Raw genomic sequence first — 19,304 nt, forward strand, 5'->3', positions numbered from 1 at the left:
GTTTTTAATTCATTAATTTTTTTTACCATCGAATTCTACTATATTTATGAGGTATTTCTATTCGCATATATTTCTCTGAAAATTACAATTTATTAATTTAGGTTCTACTGGCCCATTCTATCTCCCACTGTCAAAGACTATTTGTATCGTCATCCGTCAAATAGCGTTATCCACAATTGGTGAAACAGGCCTTTAGTAAATTAATTTTTATAATACAAAGTTTCCATTAATAAGAGTGATATTTTTCCATCGAAGATAAAACAGATAAGGTCGGTTAACAACAAATTCAATATCCGGAGCCTCGTCCCACTCAATACCTATGAAAACATTAAAAAGTTACTACAAAACAACAAATTGAATCTAGAAAAATCTTTAATATATTATAAATATTCTATTAAAACAAATGTAATGTAATAATTGGTTAAATATTATAGTAAACGTAAAAAAGCTAGTTATTGAAAAGCTGTTGTAGAAGTTCATGAGTTCATTTTTTATTTAGGAAAGAAACAGTACAATAATTAATACAACAAATTAAAAAACTTATGAAGCTAATACACAAACCGTAATAAAGTTTCTAATAGTAAACAATTCATAAATGAGCAAAAACGCAAACATTAATAAGAAATAATGAATAAATTACACTACTAATTATAACTAACTAATTTATAAGTAATTGAAGCAATAGTAAAATCAATAATTAGATAAACAAATACGAATAAGAAAATTTCATCTAATTATCAATTAAATCTATATAAATAAAAATGAATGTTTCTAAGCGAATAATAACTCGAGAATAACTCGAGAATGGCTCGACCAATTCGACTAATTTATTTTTAACCGACTTCCAAAAAAGGAGGAGGTTCTCAATTCGCCTGTATTTTTTTTTTTATGTATGTTACATCAGAACTTTTGACCGTGTGGACCGATTTCGACAATTTTTTTTTAATCGAAAGGTAGTGTGTGCCAATTGGTCCCATTTAAATTTATTTGAGATCTAACAACTTTTCGAGTTATATCTAATAATGCGTTTTTACTTGACGCTTTTTTCGTCGACCTACGTTGTATTATACCGCATAACTTTCTACTGGATGTACCGATTTTGATAATTCTTTTTTTGTTGGAAAGGGGATATCCGTACTTTGGTACCATGGTAAAGAAACTAGGCACTGATGATGGGATCCCAGAGAAATCGAGGGAAACTCTCGAAAATCCGCAACAACTTTGGCACCGGGTGTACCGATTTTGATAATTTTTAATTTAATCAAAAGCTGATGTTTATCATGTGGTCACATATAAATTTTATCGAGATCTGATAACTACTTTTTGAGTAAACTTTGATAACGCGTAGTTACTTGACTATTTTTTCGTCGATCTACGTGGTATTACTCGTCGATGTAATTAAAGTCGATTTTTTTTCGTTTGCGAGCAAACACAATTATTTTGTATGTTCCCTAAGGCCCACGGAAGGTTTTAATACAAAAAAATATATATTAAAAAATATATATTTTTACTATAAACTTTTGAAGAACGACAAAAAATAAAAGACAATAAATAAAATTTTATACATTACAAAAATCAATCATACCAACTTCTGATTCAATAGAAATATAATTATTTAATTAAATTAATTTAATATAAAATCAAACCAACCTTCTAGAAATTTCTGAATTATGTAAATAAGTAATAATAATTTACAAAAATTTAGAGCATTTCGTAATTTCCTCCTTAAAAATGGCACTGTACAAGTAGCAAAATCATTGTGATGAAAACATTGGTTGGTAATTTTATAAGATCTAAAAATAAAATTGTTTTGGGCATATTTGATGTTAGAAAATGTTTTGATAAGAATTCAGAGTCACATTCCTGTGGAAAGACTTCGATATAAAATGTTAAGTTCCATTGGGGATCCTGATCTAAATCAAAAAATGCCCAGATAAAAATTATAATTTAACGTATCAAATTTGAATAAAGTATTTGGAATCCCTGTTTGAAATACAATATTTTACAATAACTTCCCATCAATCATCGTATTTTATTTGGATCTATCTGGAACTTTCAGCCGAAATACATGCTTTTAACCTATTTGTTTTCAATAATTTGTAATTGTATGTAACATAGTATTGCAATGATACTTAGGAATGCAGTCTGACTATACTTATGTCTGTTTGTTTATCTTTATTTTTTGGGTATCTCCAAGCTAGTAATAATACCTCGTTCGATACACTCACTCGTTAAAGACACTATCGAAGCTCCTGATAATTGATAAATCTCCTGGGGTAATACCTAAGTGTAACACGTCATTAATTAAACGCTTAAGAACTAAAATTCACATACCGTCATCTTTAAAAGCATTACGCCCTGCTTCCGCCCAAAACATAAGGCGCTGAACTGCATGGGAAAGTCTTATTATGTTGCAGCGATTGGAATTATTTATCTCTGTTAAACGTGACATCCCCATCTGTAAAGAGTGTAAGACAACTTTATTAAGCTGCTTACATAATTAAAGAGACAGATAAACCCATCCTAAAATCATCTTTGTCGACCTTAGAACCTGTTTGAGGTCTAAAACAATTATCAATAAGTGCACAATTCAATTCAGCTAAAGTAAGTACTTGGGATAGTCTGTTTGCTAAATTAGGAGTAGAAGTAGGTACTTTAGCTCGCAGACTGCCACTAAAGTTAGGTTGTTCAAAAAAAAAAAAAAAGACTTCTGCATTATAATAATACAAATAGTGAACATTGTAAATTAATTACACTATTGTAGCGTTTGTGGACACTCTTTTGTCTTGAAATAAAAGTCTAAGTCATACTTAGTTTCATAATCTAGAACGATCCATTAACAAAGAAGATATTTAACTTTTTTTTTTAAATAGGACAAGGTCCTAAAATTGAAATAAACAAACAAAAGTTCACCAGATCACTTTCATAAAATTTTTAGTGATATGCAACCGTGAGCATCGAGCATATAATTAAGAAAGCATAGTATTTTCTAGCAAAAGAAATTCTATACTTGATATTTTTTTACCAAATTTTTACTTTTCTAATACATATTTACTTCTAACTTAATATTACGTATTTTCATGGAATAGCATTAAAACTGATATTATGAGGGAGAACGACTGAATTTGTTAAATGTCGGCTTCAATCTATAATCTATAATATATATAAAAGCGAAAGGTCACTCACTCATCACGAAATCTCCGAAACTATAACACCTACAAACTTGAAATTTGGCAAGTAGACTCCTTATAGGACGTAAACATCCGCTAAGAACGGATTTTACGAAACTCGACCCCTAAGGGGGTAAAACGGGGGTTGGAAGTTTGTATGAAAGTCCTATGTTTTTAAAGTAAGAGACTTGAAATTTAAAATGTATGCTCTATAGATGATGAGAAGGTGTCCAAATAATATATCTTTAGAAATCAACTCCCTTTTGGGGTTAAAACGGGGGATGGTAGGTTGACTCACTTATCACAAAATCTCCGAAACTATAACACCTACAAACTTGAAATTTGGCAGGTAGGCTCCTTATAAGACGTAGGCATCCGCTAAGAACGGGTTTTACGAAACTCGACCCCTAAAGGGGTAAAACGGGGGTTGCAAGTTTGTATAAAAGTCCTATGTTTTTGAAGTAACAGACTTGAAATTTAAAAGGTATGCTCTATAGATGATGAGAAGGTGTCTAAATAATGTATCTTTAGAAATCAATACCCTTTTGGGGTTAAAACGGGGGATGGTAGGTTGACTCACTCATCACGAAATCTCCGAAACTATAAAAGCTATAAACTTGAAATTTAGCTGGTAGGTTCCTTATAGGATGTACACATCCGCTAAGAGCGGATTTTATGATACTCGAACCCTAAGGGGATATAACGGGGGTTGGAAGTTTGTATGAAAGTCCTATGTTTTTGAAGTAAAAGAGTTGAAATTTAAAATGTATGCTATATAGATAGTGAAAAGGTGTCCAAATAATGTATCTTTAGAAATCAACTCCTTTTTGGGGTTAAAACGGGGGATGGCAGGTTGACTAACTCATCACAAAATCTCCGAAACTATAATAGCTACAAACTTGAAATTCGGCAGGTAGGTTCCCTTATAAGACGTGACATCCGCTAAGAACGGATTTTACGAAACTCAACCCCTAAGGGATAAAACGGGAATGGAAGTTTATATGAAAGTCCTATGCTTTTTTTAGTAAGAGACTTAAAATTTAAAATCTATGCTTTATAGATGGTGAGAACATGTCCAAATAATGTATTTTTAGAAATCAACTCCCTTTTAGAGTTAAAACGAGGGATGGTAGGTTGACTCACTCATCACGATATCTCCGAAACTATAAATGTTATAAACTTAAAATTTGGCTGGTAAGTTCCTTATAGGGTGTAGACATCTGTTAAGAACGGATTTTATAATACGCGACCCCTAAATGAATAAAACGGGGGTCAGAAGATTGTATGAAAGGCCTATGTTTTTAAAGTAAGAGACGAAATTTAAAATGTATGCTCTATAGATGGTGAGAAGGTGTCCAAATAATGTATCATTAGAAAACAAATCCCTTTTAGATTTACAACGGGGGAAGGTTGACTCACTCATGACAAAATCTCCGAAACTATAACAGCTACAAACTTGAAATTTGGCAGGTAGTTTCCTTATAGGGTGTAGGCTAAGAACGGATTTTATGAAACTCGACCCCTAAGGGAATAAAATGGGGCTTGGAAGTTTGTATGAAAGTCCTATGTTTTTGAAGTAAGAAACTTGAAATTTAAAATGCATGCTCTATAGATGGTGAGAAGATGTCCAAATAATGCATCGTAATCAATATATATAAAAAGGTCACTGACTCATCATGAGAACTCAAAAACCGCTGGATGGTCCATCCATCCAGGATGGACAAAGATGAAATTTAGCAGGGAGGTAGATTATAGTTAGTAGACGTCCGCTAAGAACGGGTTTTGCGATATTCCACGCTAAAGGGGTTTAATTGGGGTTGATAGTTTGTATGAAACATATACAGCAGCTATAGGATCGCCTGATAGGTTATTTATACTGCAGCCTAAAAATAAAACTAAAAATGTGGTGTATAGAGAGGTTTTATAAAAAAAAAAAAACTATTAAATTATACTAAATTGTGCCTTTTAAAAAGTTACTCAGTGTGATAAGCATTTCAAGTGACTGAAATAAAAAAATAATTTGCGTTAAGCATCTTATTAGTACTACATATCTTCATAACCACATGGATGTAGTCGCGGGCAACAGTTAGTGTATTATAAAACTAAGTCCCCAAAAGTGTATGTGTTCGATTCCTTCAAAATCTACTAGACGGATTTTCATGCAGTTTCACCAATGGAGAGAGGGCTTCAAGAGGAAGAGAGATGAGAGTTTCACTGGAAGTTTGCCGGGAAAATTTTGTTACACACTGATTTCAACGCGGGCGAAGCCGCGGGCACAGCTAGTTATACTATATTTTAGATTATACTATGTATAGATTAGCAAGCCTGTTTAAAGGTGAGGTGTAACTAATGAAGGTCTGACTATTTTGTCCATTTTCAAAATTAAATTGAGACTGTTATCTCAATCACACTGTAACACAAATGTTTTTCGTGTCTTCTCTATTCTATTTCTACGTGACATTGGCGGAATCAATGCTCCACTGGGACAAATGAAAACCAACCTATCAATAAATATGGGCTGTTTAAATGATGACTATATTATACTTGTCAATAATAAATAATTTTAGAAGTTTCTTACTTTTTCCGATATAACTGTTAACAAAATAGGAATTTAACTTAATATATTTGCGTAGAAAAAAAGGGCTTGTAGAATTTACTTTAAGCTTAAGCCGGCAGACATTGTCTTGCCCGGAAAACAGCTCATAATTTGATAGCTTACATACAAATAGCAGCGCCACCTACCGGGTCCATTTGAGATAAAAACTACCATATCCTCCAAGTCAGACTAAATTATAAATGCTTACAAAACTTGATAAAAATTGGTTCAGTAGTTTCAGAGTTATATACTGATAGCAGCGCTATCTATCAGGTCCAATTGAGATAAAAACTACCCTATCTCACAACTTGGACTAAATTACAGATGGTTACAAAGTTTAATAAAAAATGGTTCAGTAGTTTCGGAGTTACATACATTTTAAATTTTCATTGTTAACGCCCACTCCTGCAATCCTTATTGGGGATGAGTTATAAAATCCGCTCATTGATCATTTCTTCATCACATATACGAGATTCCTTTCAAATTTAGAGTCGTTAGGAGCTATAGTTTAAAAACGAGAATTTTTCATTTTTCACGCCCCAACAAACCCCTGTTTTGGATGGAATTTCTTAAAATTCGTTCTTAGCTGACCTCTACTCGGCGAATAGGATATTCCTACCTTTGAAGTATCTACGCCTTATGGTTCCAGAGATATCGTGATGAGTCAATATATAGGTGGAAATCTCTTATATATGTATAGATATAAGATTCGTTACGTTGTTTAATTGTTTTATTTTATGATGAAGTTATTTTTAATCAATCGAAACAAAGATGAAATGGGGTAAATTCCACGTGTATTGTCGAATACTAGGCGTTCCTAATTATATGCATACGATTATATATTTATATTAATTTAGATACAAATATTAAAATTTTATTACAAACCGCTTTCAGTTTTTCTGGTAGCAGTAAAGTCATACGTAAAGTGTAAATGGGCAAAGTTGCGGCCACACGCAACTTACGCATCTTCGTAGTGATATCCCGTATATTGGTATAAGTCATTATTTTTGTTAAATTCTTGAGTGAATATCCTCGAGGTACCAGCAACAAAATGGTTAAATTAGGAATCCCATAGCTAATTTCGATGGCCTAAAAAACATTTATAAAAATGGGCATGCATGGGTACGCCCATCCGCACAATTAATTCTAGTGGTGTCGATATTAATATTTGAGTTATTTACAATAATTAAAAATCAGATAATTTATAGAAATAATGAAAATAATGACTAGCCCGTTGGCGCAGTTTGTAGTGCTTTCTGTTCCGCGGGTTACGGGTTCGATTCCCACCTGAGTCTGGATGTAATATTTGTATTTATATATTTATATATTTATATATTTATATATGTATTATTTCTATGTATATTAAAAAAATACTATAACAGTCGGCCGTTACCTGTAACATAAGCATTAAGTTGCTTATCATAGGAACAGATGACCGTGTGTGTATGTTATAAGATATTTATTTATTTATTTATTAGTAACACTTATCGATACTGATTATTAGTAACATATAACGGTACATATATCAAGAATTAGAAAGAAACGTTTTATTGTTACTTTGCTTATTTCATCAATAAAGTTATTACTAATAATAAACTTTGTCCAGGTTTTCTTCAATAAGAACAAAAACTTTACACTAACTTATAAAATTAAGTTCTTCAAACAGAAAGAAGCAGAAGTGAGTTAAGCCAGTTGAGGTTATTTATAGGTATATTCCTAAACTTTTAGTATCCACAATGTTGACCAAAATTTTACTTTTGGAAGATCATGTTGGCACATCACTAGTTATACCCAGTTTTGTTCATTATAACGTATCAAATTAACACAGATATTAATATCTTTATTGGATAGCACATGCAAATGGTACATTAGATTATATTGGGGGCGGTAACAGAATATCAAATTAGCTGATTATGCCTTTGGTCGCTGTTAAAGCTCTCGATTCTATTTAGCTTTCAGCAATGTTACGATACGGCATCTTCGCCTGTTTATTATTGATTCATTCAATTCTTGTTCGGGGCGACTGCCCTGCTGAACGAGAAGTAGAACTACATGATGAAGCTAAATTACACAAAGATTTGTTATGCGCTTACGATACAAGCTATCGGCCTGTGAAGACTCATAAAAGTGCCGTGAACGTGAAAGTACGTTTCGCATTAAAATACATTAGTTTCGACTCCTTGGAAGAAACGATTACTCTTCATAGTTGGGTAGCTCTGAATTGGAAGGACGAATATTTAAAATGGACGCCGAGTGATTACAGCAATATTCAAGAAATCCAAATGGAGAGTCATAATATTTGGACGCCTGATATGGCTCTATTTAACGCAGATGCAAATTACCAATCGAGCTCATTTTTTACAATGTGTTTAGTGAGTAGCGAAGGAACGGTCACTTGTGTTCCGCATCTAGCTCACACAGGTATTTGCCGTACAATGTTGCGCAGTTGGCCGTATGATGTTCAGAATTGTACACTCTACTTCGGTTCGTGGATGCATACCGGCGAACAGGTTAATTTTACATTTTATAATACTAAACCAGTCGTAATGGATGATTTTCAAAACGGTCCTGGCTGGAAACTTCTAAGTGTCGCGCACGAACGTCTACCAGGATCGTATGGATGTTGTCCTAACAGCACCTATCCCATGTTAAAATACACATTAACTTTGCAAAGGGAAGCAGCCGGACCTGCTGCTTTGGTTGTAGTTCCATCGATTGTGATCGTATTGCTCACCCTTGCTTCACTTTTGATGGATATTAAAGACAATACTCGATTGGTATTGTTATGCTTTAGTTTGTTTGGACATTTTACTTTTATAACTGAAATCGGGTATGTCGTACCTAAGCTTGGTTCGGATACACCAATAATTTTGTTGTTCATCCGAGATTCGATGATAATAACACTGTCGGCAATTTTGATGACATTATTATTGATGTCCCTGAGAAATCGAACTTTACCGACACCTATGTGGGTCACATGGTTAAATCGTATTGTGAGCAGCGGTCCAGGAAAATATGTTATTTTCACGGAATTCGATCCCAATGTATCAATGGAAAGTAAAGTACTCACTGAAGACTCTAATTCTGCATCTAATAATGAAAAATCAAGCATTGCTCTCGACTGGATCCAATTCGCAAATATTCTTAACGCTTTTGCGTTTATTGTTTCATTTGTAGTTTATATCATTTTGATCTGTACTTATATCCCAACTGATTAAATGTTAGTTATAATATGTGATTTTAATATCTAGAAAAACTGGTGGAATTTTAATTTAATAACCATTAAAATAACTAATAAATAATTTTAATGGTTATTAAAATAAAATATTATATACAAAGGTATGGTAGCCAAATGTGATCATGTGACGTACACTCGTATGTTTCCGTATTGTAAACATTTTTGTATTTATTGCAAACCGTGAAATTGTTATCATCTAATACGAAACATCTGTAACATAATTTTTTACTATACCAACGTCGACAAATTGTTATAATAAAAATGTTGTATACAGATTGAATGTGTTATTTTTACCCAGGTTCGAATTACTTTTCTTATTATTATCTATTGCAAATATATATTGTTTGAGTTGTCCCTAATAATGCGCATTTAATATATGTTTCCGGCTACGTTACATTGTATTAGGTACTTGTCGATGTAATTATTTTAAGTCGTTTAAAAATGTGTGTGCCTTAAAACGTAAATTTATATGACTTCAAAAGACTGGGTAAGAATTTTTTTATGTTTATAAATTTCTTCTAAAATTAGGTACCCAATAATATGTATGAATAAATACATAAAATCAATTATATAATTGTTTTTCAATTTAAATGTTTCAGAATTTTTATATGTACCTAACGTAAGTATGTACCATAATGAGCATTTTGAAAGTAAGTAGGTACCAACTTAATATATTTAGCTCATATATTAAAAAAATAAAATTAAAAAAAACTAGGGTTGTTTGTTTTACGTGGAAAGTAACGAAGTGAGTGATTAGAATTACAGTACCTACTCCCAATTGGAAGGAATGCAGTTAGGAGTTGAACATCCTGTATAATTATATTACTTTGTTGATACTGAAGGTACGCTACAGTAGGACATAGAAGATAATTTCTTACGTCAGAATCCCATTCGTCTAGAGCTGCGTACTGCATTACATCGTTTATTCGTATCATACGAACGGGGTGTTGATTTGATTCGCTAGTATCATAGAACGCTCTAGTGCCATTGAGAACGGTGGGTGCTGATCGCCACCGAGGACGTATGTACATCGTAGTCAACAGTATTGAACATATTTCCTTTAACATGTCGTCCTCTTCAAATGTATTATGCATTGTTCCACCTGAATCTTTCTCAATCTGAAAAATATGAAAAAATAAAATAAAGGAAGCAATGGTACCTATATATACCTATACCAGATATGGAGTCCAAATGCTTAAACCGCTGATTTTCCAAACTAAGCTAAATTTTGAAACTCACATCGTTCTTAGCTATATAAAGTACTATATATATAGTAAAATTCATATTTAGAGACATTTTGACACAAGTATCCATGTCTATCAGATAAATCTGCACCATATTTTGATAGATTAATTGCTATTTACTGAAAAGGATCCAATGCCAAGTAATCTAGGTTTTTATAGTATTGTAAATTCTTCACTAGCTTACTTTTGTGTTGTACTACATGAATCAGACATTAATCAGACATCTCACAGCTGATTAACTCTATTTTTAACCGACTTCCAAAAAAGGAGGAGGTTCTCAATTCGACTGTATTTTTTTTTTTTTTTTTTTATGTATGTTACATCAGAACTTTTGACCGGGTAGACCGATTTCGACAAATTTTGTTTTAATCGAAAGGTGGTGTGTGCCAATTGGTCCCATTTAAATTTATTTGAGATCTAACAACTACTTTTCGAGTTATATCTAATAATGCGTTTTTACTTGACGCTTTTTTTGTCGACCTACGTTGTATTATATCGCATAACTTTCTACTGGATGTACCGATTTTGATAATTCTTTTTTTGTTGGAAAGGGGATATCCCTAGTTTGGTACCGTGATAAGGAAACCAGGATCTGATGATGGGATCCCAGAGGAATCGAGGGAAACTCTCGAAAATCCATAATAACTTTTTACTGGGTGTACCGATTTTGATAATTTTTAATTTAATCGAAAGCTGGTGTTTATCATGTTTTTAAATTTTATCGAGATCTGATAACTACTTTTTGAGTAATCTTTGATAACGCGTAGTTGCTTGACTATTTTTTCGTCGATCTACGTTGTATTACTTGTCGATGTAATTGAAGTCGGTTTTTTTTTTCGTTTGCGAGCAAACACAATTATAAATATTGTAATGCTTTCAGTTACCTGTATCAAATAAATTTACTTTTAGGAAATTTATTTTTAATACCAAGTATTATAAGTACCAAAATTATTTAAAATGGGTTAAATTATCATTAAAAACATAACATTTCCTCTTATTTTTTCATACCACCTAGTGCAATAGTAGAACCTCTATAATATATTCACAATAATGTTACACAACATTTTCTAGCTACATATGTTATATACAATCTATTTTTTTTATATCGAAGCATCATATTTTGCTAGTCTGTGTCAATTACTGCCGAAGAATAATTGGATCGATAAAAGATCTGAGAATTTAAGATACCTAAGCTTAATAAAATAATAAAGTTATTTTTATGATCAATTCACGTATAATCACATGACGTTATCGCTTATTATATTTATACCTACGGCAATAAAATGTCAAATGCTTTATAATTACATGTATAACATTATATAAGTATTTTTCTCAATGTCGTTTGTACCTATAATTGAAGACACTTGTTTGTTCTTCATTTTTAATTTTTTTAATGGATAATTTCTTATTTGTTATATTTTAGTATTATATGTATACCAAAATAACATTTTTTATAATTTTTGTCTGTTTGTTCCGGCTAATCTCTGAAACGGCTGGACCAATTTGGACGGGACTTTCACTGGCACATACCCGATGTAATAAGAAGTAACTTAGGCTACTTTTATTTTAGTTTTTTTTTTACTGTGCTAACTGGACAATAACTATTTTGGTAAATTATACGCGGATGAAGTCGCGGGCACAGCTAGTAAGTATATAAATAACTGGAACTAAATAATTCATATTTATACGAGTAGGTTGGTACATACCTACATAATACATTATAATGCTAGTGAAAAGCCGCGAATTCATTCTCCTGGATGTAAGTTTTGCTTTAAAAAAATAATACAAATTTATTTTATTTTTTTCAAAAATTTATCTCTAGTACAAGTTTCAAACAAATTCTCTTTGTGATTAAGACTCTTACGTTACGTTACAAAATAAACCTTAACCTTAAACTTACAGGCGTTAATATCAATAAAAATCTTATTCTAATATCTAAATTAGGTTTGATTTTCCGTTGTCCAAATATCGTATTGCGTTACAACTTCTTATATCTACTATACACCCTACTACCCTAGCCCTACCCATTTCACGATTCAGTCTGTACCATCCCTGTGCCGGGCTCTCTCCATATGGTAAAAGGATTGGAGCTCAATCCACCACGTTCCTGCACTGTGAGTTAGCAGATATATTCCCTACTATGATTAACGATCGCTATGGGGTATTTGTTGATAACAACCGGGGCCGACGGCTTACAGGGACTACTAGGACAGACATCCAAACCGGATAGAAATTTTTGTACAAATATTGAATTTTGAACATTGAACCCGCAAACCATTGGTGTTTAGGCGGCTACACGCACCACTAGACCAGAGCGGTTGTTACTCACCCCTACCTACTTATAATCAAGATACTTACCCGTACATAGTTTACCTATAAATCACTAGCTTATCCCGTGGGTATGTCGGGAAAAAACTAGCCTATGTGCTAGGTATTCTAGATCCCTAGCTATCTACTATATCCTGTCTCCAGTAGTTTTTGCATGAAAGACTAGCAAACATAAATACATACATACATCCATCCTCACAAAATTTCGCATTTATAATATTATCAGGATGAAATAGCTCAAGATATAATTTACACGTACTATTCGATTAAGAGTGTTTGATATAACGTCCGGATGTTTGGTGTCATTCAAATGTGTCACATGTAGTCTGACTGTTGCGCTATCCTCGACAAATTCTTGGCTCACCGGCGTCTCGGAGTTTAGTATTAGACGGAAGGTCCACCGGAATTTCATATTTCTGTTAGAATTGGGTAGCCATGATATAATTTCTCTCAAGATATTCATCTTGTTCTAGATGTGGAAAAATAAAAACAAGATTAAGCGATAATCTAACGATAATATTTATAAATGAATTAATTTGACCTAAGCTAGGCTAGGTACTAAAATGTATAGGTGTAGGTAATGTTTATGAAGGTAGGGCACAGCAGGATATATACCGCTTCACTAGTACGAATAATTGTGTTTGCAAGCAAACGAAAAAAAACCGACTTCAATTACATCCAAAAGTAAATAGTAAAAAATAGTCAAGTAATTACGCGTTATCAAAGATTACTCAAAAAGTAGTTATCAGATCTCCATAAAATTTAAATGTGACCACATGATAAACACCAGTTTAAAATTATCAAAATCGGTACAGCCAGTAAAAAGTTATGCGGATTTTCGAGAGTTTCCCTCGATTTCTCTAGGATCCCATCATCAAATCCTGGTTTCCTTATCATGGTACTAAACTAGGGATATCTCCTTTCCAACAAAAAAAGAATTATCGAAATCGGTAAACCCAGTAAAAAGTTATGTGGTATAATACAACGTAGGTCGACGAAAAAAGCGTCAAGTAAAAACGCATTATTAGATATAACTCGAAAAGTAATTGTTAGATCTCAAATAAATTTAAATGGGACCAATTGACACACACCACCTTTCGATTAAAAAAAATGTCGAAATCGGTCCACCCGGTCAAAAATTCTGATGTAACATACATAAAAAAAATACAGTCGAATTGAGAACCTCCTTCTTTTTTGGAAGTCGGTTAAAAACATATGTAGGTCTTACACAAATGTTTGTCATAAGCGGGGTTCACTCACTTCTCGTGATCACTGCTTTATTTGATATTTAGTTTATGTGAAGTTTATGATCATAATTATTTATAATAATACCTAATAATCAATGTTCAAGTACTTACTATTTTAGATCCCTCGTAATTTAAGCAGTTCTCGATTTCTACCCTTGTGAAGTGATCAACTTCTGTAGATATCGCCATAAGAGCTAAATATAAGAATAGAGCCGACTGTATAAAACTTATTCCATTTTCTTGACGACCTGCAGGACTTATTGATAGAAGTTTGTTAAAAGTGACCTAAAAATGTAAAAACTAGCTGTAACTTATAGATTTTGATGACTTCTATGAATATAAATTTTAGCGGCCGTCAATGAAATCATAATAATTTTTCATAAAATGATTTCATTAAAATAAAGACACTTTTTTCAATGGTTGTTAAGTTTTTTATCCCAAAAACGTAGTAGGTCAATATTTTTGTAGTAAAACGTGTTACAACATAGGAAAAACATAGGTACTATCACAATAGCACAGATTTTTTTATAATTAAACTTACCTGATAAAGACGACGTTCAAATTGTTCTAAAGATTTTGAAAAATTATCAAATAAAAATATATCTTCGAATTGTTGATGCACTGCATTATTACTTATTTGGCCACGGTCTATTGTATTTATTTCCGTAGTTAATATCATTGATTCGTCTGATAACAGTGTTAGTCCAGTATGTACGGTAGAGTAAATAGGAGTAGTAATCTGATGAAAATTAACCTTTCTATTCTTTATCAATAAACTACTGGATAAACTTTTAAAGATTTTATTTCGATTAATTTGTAGAAGATTTAAATCTTTTAGCGGAAAGTAACTCTTTGGTGACGATGGAATAACAATGTTTAAGATTCCTTTTAAATATGTAGGCAAAGAAGGATTAACACGTTCCAAAATAGGATGTGTAGAAGGTACTAGTGAATGATGTGTGTTATGCAAATGTCGATAATTTCTTCTAATCCTCGGTCTTTCCAACGATGTCAAGTCTAATGTATCGGACTGCATATTCGGCCGGGAATTTAATTTATAATCTTGAATTTTTTCCAACAAACCGTATTCATATTTAGCTCGAATCATTTTCAAAGGCTGAACTTTTATTGTTAAGTTTGTTACTTCATAAGTTTTTACTCGAGAATATATTCCAAACACAAGTACAAATCCTAACATCGCGCGGTTAATCATATCAGTTGTAAACTTGAAACAAACTCGCGCGCGTGTACAGAATGTACCTAAACACAAATATTCCTAGTGAAATACTTCAGTAAATAGTTTGAAAACACACATTAGAAAATATACACCTGGGTGTGAACTGTCTAAGTGAGAGTCGTTTACTAATAGTAGTTTCTGTTTACGCTAGCAGTAAAATATTTCTGCTGCGTGTGGTTCAAATAGCTATTTAACAATGAATAAATAATATTAACTACTTCGCCGCGTGTTTCAAATCGATAAGCAGCAAAAGAATCTTATTTCGCGATAAATCTTTGGCATGGTTGGCTTTTATAGATATTATGATATTATGTGTATGTATGTATGTATGCATTTATATGTGTATTCTGTATAAGTAGTGGTGTGTATGTATTAGCATGTAAGTTTATCATATAACTGCACCACCTACCCTGTCTTGAGATTATATTAAATTTATCCTTTCTTATATAAGTCCGCCCATTGTACTTCTCTGTCTGTAAACGTTTTTAAATGTGTTTATTGTTTAAAATGTAGTTGTGGTGTACAATAAAGTATAATTAAATAAATAAAATTATTCTTATTACAAAGCTTAACATTTTATATAAGAACTAACTATTCCCGGCGAATTAGCAGGCGTATGAATTTATTACTTTTACAAAGAAGTTAGCAGTTTTATATAATTAATTCCAATATCGCAATAAAAAAAATTTGCAATTCTTTTATATATAGTTTTGTATTTTCAGCACTTAATGAGAACTTAATTATTGATGCTAACTCATAGTTCTGCTTTATAAAACTTAAGCGTTATAACCGGCAGTACAGTGCTAGCTTACGTAAACGCTAGCAGTTTTATAACTTTGATGATGCTATTAGGGCGTACAATTTGATTTTGCAGCACTAAATTAGCACTTACAAAGCACTAAATTTTTAGCAAAAAATTTACTGATTCTGCCCCTTTTACCATTCTAGCTTTACAGGCGTAACGTTTACTGAGTACCTACTTATTAAATTAATGAATTAATAGTAAAAGATGTGAAGCTACCGCCGATTTGGAATGTAGACTCTTGCTACGAGGAAACGACAAGAAACTTAGCAGTTACTCTTTTTAAAAACCATAAGTTATATTTGTCATTTACACAATTATATGTAGGTATACTAAGTTATATGATTTTATTCTATCATTACAATTTAAAAAATATGTGACATTTACTAAACAATATAACGCATATTATTAGAGCTCCAAGGTACACATGTGACTGTGTAGGTACTATATGATATAACTAGTATATTAGATAGTCTATACGTTCCTGCATTTATTCTTCTTTCAATATCAATCTTACACTTTCCATCTCTTGTAAACTTTGAACCCAGATACACAAACTCATTCACCTGTTCAATTTGTTCATCTCCAATCACGATATTGCAGCCTATCACTGCCTCATCTCTTTCAAACACCATCACTTTTGTCTTTTTTACATTCATCTTCATTCCCTTTCTTACAAAAGCTCCACTCATATCAGTTTCCTGCAACTTTTCGGGCGAAGACGCAAGTAATACTTGATCATCAGCATAGAGAAGACATTTGACGAGCAACTCATTCATTCTCAACCCATTTTCATTCTCTTTTAAATCTGTCAAACAATTATCCATGAACAAATTAAACAGCCACGGTGACGCTACACATCCCTGTCTAACACCTTTTTCGATATTAAACCATTCAGTGTATGCCCCATTTATCCTCACACGAGCACTAGAATCCCTATAGAGATTGCAATGCTCGTGTGAGGACACTGCCCACACCATTCACGGACAATGCTGACTACAATTCATTTCTCATCACTCTATCATAGGCCGTTTCTAAATCTACGAACGCGCAACAGACTTTTTTGTTTTTGGCCAAACACTTTTCGGCTATGCACCGCAAAGAAAAGACCTGATCCGCACATCCCATTCCCTTTCTAAATCCCGCTTGTACATCCCATACTTTATAGTCTGTTTCATTCACAATCCTCTCAATCAACACTTTTGCATACAATTTACCGACGACGCTGAGGAGGCTTATACCGCGGTAATTCCTTCAGTCCTGCCGTGACCCTTTTCCCTTGTACAATGGGACGATTACGGCTTTGCACCAGTCTCCCGGTACTTGCCCATTTCACCAATTTTTCAATTTGTGCAGCTGGCTAGCCACTATGCCATGTCCAGCCTTCAGCATTTCGACGGTAATCTTGTCATACCCTGCAGCGTTACCTAATCTCATACTTTTCAACGCTTTCACTATTTCATCCATGCTTATCTCACTTTCATCACCACTTATACTCTCTTCCATGGAAGGTGCCGTATGTTGTACCTGCACATCCTCTCTTTCGAACAAACTTTCAAAATACTCTTTCCATCTTTTTAACACACATTCTTCTCCTTTTATAATGCTCCCATCTTGACTCCTGATTATACTCCGTTTAGAACTTTAGAACAGAGAAAAAGAAGCAGATAATACAATTTGCGTGTCTTTGTTTTATGTTATCTTATATAAAATAACAATTAGTTTGTAGTTGTTTTAACATAATACTAAATAGCTGGAAGAGGGTAAATAAAACTTACATGTACATCAAATTATATATTTTCAAAATAATATAAATAAAAATATAAACTTCACAAACAATACCGAACTATTAAGTGCACTTTGTACAGCAATTAAATATTTTATATATCTCTTAAATAATAAATGCTTCACTGTTATAAAAATACTGAAACTTTTTTATAATCTATTGCTTATAGCGCAACAGTACAGAACAGTATGAAACTTTAAAAAATGTGTATTTATAACATTTTATGAACAAAAAATTTCATTGTATGAAATTCATAAACTCTCTAAGTGTTTCTGAGCTAGATCGATAAGGTTAGATCCAGGAGTAACCAAGACAAAAATAGCGAAACAAAGTATTAGCGAAACAGTCTATTATTTTATATCTTTCTATTTCTTTTTAAAACAATACATATTTAAGTATATTGAAATAGTGTAAGAATCCTTCTTTATTTAGTATTTTGTAGGCTTTATTTAAGTATGACAAGGAACAGAATATTTTATATATTATACTAGGGAAATATACAATTCAAAGGAAAAAGTCTTTATATAAATGAATAAACTTTTCATGTTATCAAAACTTTTAGAAATATCAATAATAACTATACATTTCAAAAATTGTTTTTATACGATTTGAAATTTCGAGGTGTTCTTTTTTTGTCATTGGTGTGCTTAAATTATTGACGTTGATTTTATTGTTTTTGAAATCATTTAAACAGAACGTATAAGTATTAAATTGTCATGTTTGCTGCCACACGATAGTAAAAATTGGGTTATCATAAAACATTTACATAGCAACATTAATGTAGCGCCAATATAGTATAATGCGCTCATTAAATTTGACGCTTGACCAACAATACTGTAACAATTACTTTATTTCACTAAATTAAAAAATATATATTGATTTTTATTCATTTTAAAATTTTAATTTGATTTTTAATTGCAGTTTAAATCGACATTGCAAACCAACATGTTAATTTTACTTTGAACTACCATTGCGTTACGAAAAAAATCTATATATTTAGAAAGAAAATTAACAAAAATACATTACTTTTTCAAGTATCAAACTGAGTCAGTACTAATATACTGTAGATTAATTAGCGATACTTGAACGAGACGTTATTTATTCGTTACGATTTTTAGGCTCTACTATCATGCTTCAGAATGTTTTAAATTTACTTTCCGCGGTAAGTTGCCATGAAATACACAGTATTGTAAGATACGATAGCGGCGACGAACGGACGGTCCGCAACGAAGAGCGGCGTCGACGGCTCGTCTATCATCGCAGAACAGAGTTCGATGCCCATTACTGTAATGAAACCCGATCAATTTTGAGTAGATTCAACCTTCTAAACCATATTTGACGACATGGACAGTGCACTTCGAAGCGTCAGCATATTAAGCGTGTAGAGACATTTCGAACATTACTCACTAAGCACATGGAATTAAACCATAAATTAAGTCCATACAAATTATTTTGTAACAGTTAACACCGTTTAGTATTCGATATGGTAATATACCGATGTAAAATTTACTTGTAAGCTTCCGGCGACGAGGTCTTCGGCCTTGCAGTAGGGGTTCGCTTATTAAATTATATATTAATCTACTATACAATTCTATGAAAGTAGACTATATATAAACTGACATAGTTTTTTATACGGTAAAATGAGAAACATCGATA

General features: G+C 32.4%; 1 protein-coding gene across 1 annotated transcript; it reads right to left on the reverse strand.

Moving 5' to 3' along the window:
- Positions 1–36: 36 nt before the first annotated feature.
- On the reverse strand, positions 37–14,502 carry LOC123661574 (serpin B10-like). Its single transcript, XM_045596530.1, has 7 exons — positions 14,365–14,502; positions 13,935–14,108; positions 12,836–13,045; positions 9,883–10,122; positions 6,652–6,855; positions 2,335–2,458; positions 37–317 (listed from the first exon to the last, which is right to left on the reverse strand). The coding sequence occupies exons 1-7, from the start codon at positions 14,500–14,502 to the stop codon at positions 208–210; spliced, it is 1,200 nt and encodes a 399-aa protein (XP_045452486.1). The 3' UTR covers positions 37–207.
- Between the last annotated feature and the right edge of the window lie 4,802 nt (positions 14,503–19,304).

Source organism: Melitaea cinxia, chromosome 2 (genome assembly GCF_905220565.1).
Source record: "Melitaea cinxia chromosome 2, ilMelCinx1.1, whole genome shotgun sequence".
In the NCBI taxonomy this organism is placed as follows: Eukaryota; Metazoa; Arthropoda; class Insecta; order Lepidoptera; family Nymphalidae; genus Melitaea; species Melitaea cinxia.